The following is a 9,353-nucleotide window of genomic DNA, read 5'->3' as shown; positions in this document are numbered from 1 at the left end:
ACCTGCTTTAGAGTTTAAATGAAACTGTGAGGCCTCCACTGTAATGATACTTCCGGGTTCTAGTGGTCATGCATGTGCAGACGAGCCCTCAGGCAGAAGTGCCTAAAGGCTTCGGGGATGTTAAAGGGCTGCGTGTGACCCACATGCTGGGTGGATTACATCATCCACATTTGACTCAGCTAAGTCCTTGTGTGCATGCATGGTTGCATCATCCATGTATGACCCAGCTAAGCCCTTGCGTGCTTGCGTATGACATAGCCAAGTCAACCCCCTGTGCGCATGCGCTAGGCAGCTTTTAAAAGCTGGACGGGCCATCTTCCTCTCTCTCTCTCTCTCTCTCTCTCTGCACACTGACTTCCCCAGGCCTGTACAAGCCCCCTCTAGTAAACTCCTAAGTGGGTTTGTTGCGTGTTCTGTGTTTTCCTTCTCACTCGCGCCAGGTAATTTCATCCACTTCCTACAAGAACCCACCATGAAACTACACTATAGCCAGCCTTGCTTGTCTTTTTGCTTGAAGGTCCATCCTAGTCAAAATCTTTTAACACCCTGGCCTAGATGAAAACCTATGTTAATGGGTGGTGTGTAGCTATTTCTTCTGAATTGAAGCATTCTCTCCTGGAAAGAGGCTCATAAGACTCTGGGAGAAAACAAGACTTAAAAGGCTCAGAAACTTACAGGACTCACAAGATCCAGTCCTCAGGAATATATTACATTTATTATATATATATATATGCATATATGCATTAAATAGTTGCTAGGGAAACTCAGGCGGTGGTGATGCCAGCTAGTTGTACAGGGAGCTCCCAGGATGTGGCTTTTGGAGGGTGTCATCCATGACGGAATGGGCTTTTTGATGAACAGCTGTCTTTGCACCCATGCTCCCTCCTCTAAGTAACCCCTGTAAACTGACTCACTGTGTCCCTAAAGCTGGATGAGGCTGGACTGTTTCCTAGGATTTTATCATTTGTCTCTCTGGGATTTCCCCAGGAACAGTCACTTAACACAGGGCTCCTGTCAGCAGTGCACCCTTGTATTTTAGTCTAAAGATTCCTTCCAATCTGGCACCTTCCAGCATGTAAGACAGCACTCCACTATCTCCAAACTTGGTAGTCTTTATCTTATCCCATTCATGAAGCCATAGCTGCAGCCAGAGGAGTTTGTGCAAAACAGACTGATCATCACTAACATCTTCAAATCTCTGCTTGGAGTAGAATATCCAGGCTTTGGTGGGGCATGTGAATTCCTTCATAACTTGCTTCGATATCTCCATTTTCCTCTTTAGTGACTCCTTCATCCAGACAATGGTACTTTGTAATGTTTCAAATACACCACACTAAGTTCTTAGTGCCAAGAACTAACCCAAACTAGGGAATACAGTGAAGACAAAAGGTCTATGCACCATTTAATTATTTTAGTAGGCAGAGCTGGCCGATTAGCACGACAGTTTCAGAGAAGATAGCATCGAAACAATGAAGTGGATGTGGGGTGGGAGGCGTCGCCTACTTTAGCTGTGCCGCTCAGAAACGCAGTTTGATGAATACATGAGAAAAGCCTCCGACTGAGAACTAGCTTGATATTTCCAAGGTTAAGAATTACCTGATGCATCTGAATGTTTTATTTTTCCGTATTTTAAAGACAAAAGGCATTTCCTGAGGGACTCTAGGTGAAACTGTCCGGTCCTGGTTTACGTTTTAAAAACACGTTTCAGGTTAGCGCAAAGACCATCTCTACTCCTGAAATAGCTACTTACTAGGACAGTTTCAGAATCCAGGGAGTTAAGAAAGGGCGAGGCTGAGAGGCGTCACTTAAACTTTCCCTTGCCTCTCCATCCCTTTCTGGCGAGCCAGAAGCCTCCGACGTGGCGCTCCTACATCAATGAGCCACTTTCGGCTGCTCCCTCCCATCTCCATCAAGGGTCAAAGCTCAGTGAGAGCGGGTTTAATGCGCGCCGGGGAGCTGACAAACCTAGGACTAGTGTCATGGAGAACGTTTCTCACAGGGGTGGACGAAGTCGCCACAGGTAACCCTAAGTTACCCACACCACGGGACCGGCTGTGGAGAGCGCGGGTCGCAAGCTACAGTCCCGGCGGCCTCAGCACCGGCTCGGATCCTTCCGCCCGCTCCCTCGCATCCGTCCCCGCGGGCCGGTGCCCCGGGGCTGCCCCGCAAGGGCCCGAACTAGGGCTCCTTTAGAGTCTGAGTTCCGTCTTCTTATCCCATTCCCGGAGCGGGGCTATTGCGGGCTCCAGAGGAGAAAAGGGACTTTTTGAGGAGAAAAGCGGAGGCAGACGAGGAAGGGAAGGCGAGCTCAAGCAGGCGATTTTCGCGCGCTTTGTCGCGGGGGGTTGTGGGTAGCTCGCCGGGAGGGAAAAGACAACCCCGAAGCCGGGTCGCGCCGCCCGTCGGGGCCGGAGGGGATGTTCGAGGACGAGCCCCAAGCCGAGGGGGCGGCGGTGGTCGCCGCGGCCAGGGAGGCGCTGCAAGCCCTGTGCCAGGAGCTGAACCTGGACGAGGGCAGCGCGGCCGAAGCCCTGGACGACTTCACCGCCATCCGCGGCAACTACAGCCTAGAGGTGAGCGGCGGCAGGTGGGCGGCGGCCCCGACCCTCGCCAGGCCCCACCCCCGGCCCGCCCCCGCCCCGGCCTCTCGGGCGGTGGGAGTTCCCCCACCTCCGAGGGTCTCGGAGGAGTGCGGGGAGGGAAGGGTGGGTATAGCTCGGTCAGCCCACCCATTTGTTTTGAGGCGGGAAACCGAAGCTGAGAAAAGGAACCGCTCCCGAGTTCCGCTCTGCTCCGGGGCTCCCTAGACGTCAGGCTTCCAAACTTGATTTCTGCGCGCCGCCCAGCGCCCCAAAGGGCGCGGTGCTGCCGTTAAATCGATCAGACCTGATCTTGTGATAAAATGAGTCGCTCATCGCTGCCCAGTCCTTTGCTTACGTCTTTTCCCACTCTTTAAACACGTTTGGATCCCCTCTCCGCGGAAGAGAAAGCGGGGTCGTAAGAGGTTAATTTGGCGCCCCAGGTGACACGGTTTGTGACGGAGTCTGGCTCAGCTGTATGAGCCTTTTAACCTCTCCACCCTTGTGCCTCATAGGGTGCAGCAGTGGGTTCGTTTAAACCAGGGCAGTCTGATCAAAGTCAGCACACACACAAAGCTCTTCCCAGTCCCACGTTCCTCTCTGCCAGGTCGTTACCGTGGTCTGGCCCTGAATAAAATAAGCGGTGGTTGTCACTGTTAGATTTTCCCAGTAACTTTTAGATCTGTCTTCACAGCAGGGCAGTGTTATCACGGCCCAGGATTATTTTGCCTAGAATCACTCGAATATCGAAACTTGGAGAGGTATATAAGCTCAGTGTAGAAGCAGAATCGTAATGACATGTGCAAGTGGAACTCATGCCCGTGGGTTCAACAGGTCGAAAGTATTTGGGAAAAAACTGCATTTTCCTGAACATGAACAGACTTGGCATTCCACAAACAATATAATATCACTATTTACATAACATTTACATCAAGTAATCTAGAGATCATAGGCTATGTGCAAATGCATTGCCATTTTAAATCAGGGGCTTGGACATCCTTGGATTTTGGTATCTTCTGGTCTATGGGAACCATGCCCCAGGGGATATTTCAGCATATCCCTGGGATATACAGAAGCTTTCATTATCCACATGGGCTGGATTCACATGTAGATTGCTTCTCTGACGATTGCTGCACTCAAAGGCATGGAGTTGGAAATGAGGATGGAGTGGTTGAGACAGGCAGATCCCAAGTGCCCAGCCCTGGCCTGCCAGTCTAACTGCAACACAGAGCTCCAGGTTCAGTGAGAGATTCTGCCTCAGAAGACACCCAACAGTTATCTCTGACCTTCACTCACGAATACATGAATGGGGGAACACATTTACACATGTGCACATGCATGTGTACACACGCACACTATATATAAAAGTGAGGGACATTTTAATGGCATCTCCGTTGGAAATGTTTTTTTTAACATCCTGAGAAAGCAGTTCTAACCTCCCAGGCCTTCATTTATTATTAAGTACAATCTGTGGCCAAGTCACTCAACTTAGACGCTTGTTTCAGATTCTAGGTATGTTAAACTCAGCCCAAGTTGTTAGCTTTCTGCAGGTCACTCTGCCTGGACTCTTTCCCTTCACCTGTAACTCCAGAGAAGGTTGACAATCTAAATGCTAAATCCATAGTTAGGCAGAGTCGGTTGACACCTTAAATGTTTACTGTAGAAAGCATGGTTCAGCAGTTTTGACACTGGCTGCTATCGCAGAGGTCCTGAGTTCAATTCCCAGCAACCATATGGTGGCTCACAACTATCCATAATGAGATCTGGTGCCCTCTTCTGGCGTGAAAGCATACATGTGGCAGAATACTGTAGGCATACTAAATAAATAATCTTTAAAAATTGAGTGTGGAAGTAGTCTGCCCTGAGCTTTGTTTTTTCTTGTTTTTCTTCTTTTAGTTGTTAGTGAAAGATACTTGGAGAAAAGGCATCTCCCAGTCTCTGCTGCCCCTAAGAATCCTGTCTATAGTCTCTACCCCTGCGTAATCCACACACAAGGCCCTGCTGGCATTTTGCCTTTTCTCACCTAACTTACATTTTTTGGTAGTTTGCTACGGAGCAGTTTTAAATCTTCCTTTGTGAAGTTTCTGTTGACATCCAGTCAAAGTCAGTTAACTACACTGTATTTTCCCACACTTTCTCTTCAACTCTTACAACATATATATATAAGTTGTATATATATATGTGTGTGTGTGTATATATATATGTGTGTGTATATATATATATATCTACTTTACCAATTATGGAGAACAGTTTCTGTTACTATTCTTAACTTCAGATTTGGAGATTAAGAGCCATTTTTGATTTTGTTTTGTTGGTTTAAGTATTCTACCACTGAGGTATATCTCTGAACCTCTCCATAAAAAAAATTTAAAATAAAATTTTAATTTATAATAAGGAGGTGGCTTGTGCCATGTGGAGGTTGGAAGACAACTTCTGTTGGGTCAGTTCTCTCCTTCCACATTGACATGGGTTCCAGGGATCAAACTGAGATGTCCAGACCTACATAGCAAGTGCCATCTCTCCAGCCCTGTATCTTAATTCCTTTTAGGATTATTGCCATTTATTTTTAGCTTATAGTGATATCATTCTCCCCATTCCTTTCCTCCCTCTGACCTTCCCTCTTTTATGTACCTCCCCTTTATGTTGTCTCTCAAAGTCATGGTCTCTTTCTTTAATTGTTGTTCCAGCCAGGTAGTGGTGGTGCACGCTTTTAATCCCAGCACTTAGGAGGCAGAGGCAGGCGGATCTCTGTGAGTTCGAGACCAGCCTGGTCTACAGAGCTAGTTCCAGGACAGGCTCCAAAACCACAGAGAAACCCTGTCTTGAAAAACCAAAAAAAAAAAAATTGTTGTTCCATATGTTTATATATATGTCTATGTGTGTGTATATTTCTAAATATATAAATGCAGTTTTCTCTGTCCACATGTATATGTTTTAGGCTGATCATTTGGTGTTGGAGAGCCAGTTGGTGTGCTGTTTCTCTCGCACTCCTCGGTTCCCTGGCTCTTTGCCTAGGTTCCTCCTTCCACATTAGCACTATTGGTCAATTGGTGTCCTCCTTGGTCAGGTCTTGTTTATGCAGCCATGCTAGTGTCTGTATCTGTCATTCTTTTTTTTTCTCTGGGTAACCCTGACTGTCCTGGAACTTGCTCTGTAGACCAGACTGGCCTCGAACTCAGAGATCCAAATGACTCTGCTTCCTAAGTACTGGGATTAAAGCTTGTGCCACCACTGCAAGGCCTGTATCTGTAATGCTTAATCCTCTGACTTCAACTATATTTCATCCAGTCATGCAGTGTTTCCAGCTTGAAAACATTTGAAGTCGAGCAGAAAATTAAGTGTTGAATTACCAATCGTTACTTTTTTATAGCTTGTAAACTGAGATATCTATGGTGGTGGAGAACTATGCTTAATATTTTTAAGATAACTTACTATGGGATAAATAATGCCCCAAATCCTGCTCTCACAAAAATGACATTGTCCTTCATATTGTGGATATTAATAATTACTGTATTATTATATATCAGCATATTAATATAAATATTAATATTTTGACATGTGACTCCCCTGACAACTTTCTACTCTGTTTTTTCTTTTCTCTGCAGAATTGGTTAAAAAGAAATATACCTGTGGGGTTTTTTTTTGTTTTTTTTGTTTTGTTTTGTTTTGTTTTTTCAAGACAGGGTTTCTCTGTAGCTTTTGGAGCCTGTCCTGAAACTAGCTCTTGTAGACCAGGCTGGCCTTGAACTCACAGAGATCCGCTTGCCTCTGCCTCCTGAGTGAGAAACATAACATTTAAATAATAAAAAAGAATAAATACAATCAAGAATGTGACTGCCAGGTGGAGGTGGCACATGCCTTTAATCCCAGCACTCAGGAAGTAGAGGCAGGTTGACCTCTGTGAGTTCAAGGTCAGCCTGGTCTACAGAGCTAGTTCCAAGATAGCTAAGGCTACACAAAATTCTGTCTCAGAGAGAGAGAGAGAGAGAGAGAGAGAGAGAGAGAGAGAGAGAGAGAGAGAGGAATACAAAAAGATTTTAGTAAAAATTTTTCATTAAGGTTAAATTTTGAATTAAGTAAGAAATCTATTTTTAGATTTAGAAATTCAGAAAATTTCTGATTTTTCTAAGAAAAAGGAGGTAAATGTGGAGGTCTGTATTGATATTTTGGACTGTATTCGCTTTATTTCTTTAGGGTTTAGAGAGATGAAATTGTAAAGCCTTTCCCAGGTAAGCATTTTAAGGTGTCTGTGTATTTTTTTGTGCTTCCCTGCAGGGAGAAGTTGTACACTGGCTGGCATGTTCTTTATACGTTGCTTGCCGCAAGAGCATCATTCCTACAGTGGGAAAGGGCGTCATGGAAGGAAACTGTGTTTCATTGACCAGAATACTTCGCTCAGCTAAGTTAAGGTAAAGCATTTTGCTTTCCCAAAAATTCTCCTGGGCTGGAGAGCTTGCTCAGTGGATAGAGTATCTGTTACACAAGCATGAGTACCTGGGTTGTTGTGCTCTGGGGCCTTAGTGCTGGAGGACTGAGGCAGGCCAATCCTAGGGCTTAGAAGGGGACAAGTCCAGTCAGAATGACAGCTCTACCTCAAAAATTGAAGTGGAGGTTCTGGAGAGATGGCCCAGTGTTTAAGAGAACTTCCTGTTCTCCCAGAGAACCTGAATTTGGTCCCGAACATCCATATCGGGACTCATAACTCCCTGTAACTATACTTCAAAGATATAGTTACCTTTGACACCTTCTTGCTTCTTGTGTTTCCCTGCAGGGAGAAACTCTGCTTAGACATGGCGTGCACACACACGCGCGCGCAAAGATAAATTTTTTTTTTTTTTTAATTTTTTTATTGATAAAAGGAGGATAAAGAAAAGAAAAAAAAACAAATTTCCACCTCCTCCCACCAGCCTCCCATTTCCCTCCCCCTCCTCCCACTCTTCTCCCCCTCCTCCCACTCTTCTCCCCCTCCTCCCACCCCTCTCCCCTTCCCCCCACTCCTCTCCCCCTCCCTTTCCAGTCCAAAGAGCTGTCAGGGTTCCCTGCCCTGTGGTACGTCCTAGGTCCTCCCCCCTCCATCCATATCTAGGAAGGTGAACATCCAGACTGGCTAGGCTCCCACCAAGCCAGCACATTGCATAGGATCAAAACCGCGTGCCATTGTCCTTGGCGTCTCATCAGCCCTCATTGTTCGCCATGTTCCGAGAGTCCAGTTTTATCCCATGCTGTTTCTGGTAACAGTCCAGCTGGCCTTGGTGAGCTCGCAGTAGATCATCTCCACTGTCTCAGTGGGTGGGTGCACTCCTCGTGGTCCCGACATCTTTGCTCATGTTCTCACTCCTTCTGCTCCTCATTGGGACCTTGGGAGCTCAGTCCAGTGCTCCAGTGTGGGTCTCTGTCTCTATCTCCATCCATCGCCAGATGCAAGTTCTAGGATGGTATGCAATATATTCGTCAGTATTGCTCTAGGGTAGGGTCATTTCAGGTTCCCTATCCTCAGCTGCCCAGGGAACTAACTGGGGACCTCAGCTTGGGCACCTGGGAGCCCCTCTAGGGTCAAGTCTCCTGCCCACCCTAAAGTGGGTCCCTTAACTAAGAATTGTGGTTCCGTGCTCCCCTATCCAACCTTCCTTTATCCCGATCCTCCTGTTTCCCCAAGTCCACCCTCCTTCCCTTCTACCTTTTCTCTCCCCATCTCCCCTAACCCCCATCCCACCCCACCCCCAAGATCCCACTTTTCCCCCCGGCAATTTTGTCTACTTCCCTTATCCAAGAGGATAACTATATGTTTTTCCTTGGGTTCACCTTCTTACTTAGCTTCTTTAGATTCGCCTATTGTAGACTCCGTGAACCCTATTTATGGCTAGAAACCAATTATGAGTGAGTACATCCCATGTTCGTCTTTTTGGGCCTGGGATACCTCACTCAGGATAGTGTTTTCTATTTCCATCCATTTGCATGCAAAATTCGAGAAGTCATTGTTTTTTACCGCAGCGTAGTACTCTAGTGTGTATATATTCCATACTTTCTTCATCCATTCTTCCATTGAAGGGCATCTAGGTTGTTTCCAGGTTCTGGCTATTACAAATAATACTGCTATGAACATAGTTGAACAAATGCTTTTGACATGTGATAGAGCATCTCTTGGGTAAATTCCCAAGAGTGGTATTGCTGGGTCCAGGGGTAGGTTGATCCCGAATTTCCGGAGAAACCGAAACACTGACTTCCACAGTGGTTGCACAAGATTGCATTCCCACCAGCAATGGATGAGGGTACCCCTTCCTCCACAGCCTCTCCAGCAAAGGCTATCCTTGGTGTTTTTGACTTTAGCCAATCTTACAGGTGTAAGATGATATCTCAAAGTTGTTTTGATTTGCATTTCCCTGATCGCTAAGGAGGTTGAGCATGACCTTAAGTGTCTTTTGGTCATTTGAACTTCTTCTGTTGAGAATTCTCTGTTCAGTTCAGCGCCCCATTTTTTAATTGGGTTAATTAGCATTTTAAAGTCTAGTTTCTTGAGTTCTCTATATATTTTGGAGATCAGACCTTTGTCTGTTGCGGGGTTGGTGAAGATCTTCTCCCAGTCAGTAGGTTGCGCGCAAAGATAAATTTAAAAATAAAAAATTTAAGTGGAAAAGTTATTGAGGGAGATACTTCAGTGTCATTTGCTGGCTTCCACATGTAGCTACATGAACAAGTATACACACATGCACACACATAAACATACACCACGTGCACACAGAGTCCTGAATGTCATTTTAGGATTTGGTTTCTCTC

General features: G+C 46.0%; 1 protein-coding gene across 1 annotated transcript in view; it reads left to right on the top strand.

Annotated features, from left to right (window-relative positions):
* The first annotated feature begins 2,352 nt into the window (after positions 1–2,352).
* Positions 2,353–9,353, top strand: part of Rbl1 (RB transcriptional corepressor like 1) — a 63,552-nt gene continuing 56,551 nt past the window's right edge. Inside the window, exons 1-2 of the mRNA XM_075962815.1 lie at positions 2,353–2,573; positions 6,855–6,988. Coding sequence (XP_075818930.1) covers positions 2,418–2,573; positions 6,855–6,988 — 290 coding nt within the window. The 5' untranslated portion in view covers positions 2,353–2,417. The remainder of the gene's footprint in view (positions 2,574–6,854; positions 6,989–9,353) is intronic.

This window comes from Microtus pennsylvanicus, chromosome 2, assembly GCF_037038515.1.
Source record: "Microtus pennsylvanicus isolate mMicPen1 chromosome 2, mMicPen1.hap1, whole genome shotgun sequence".
Taxonomy (NCBI): domain Eukaryota; kingdom Metazoa; phylum Chordata; class Mammalia; order Rodentia; family Cricetidae; genus Microtus; species Microtus pennsylvanicus.
This window is presented reverse-complemented; position numbering and strand designations above follow the sequence as displayed.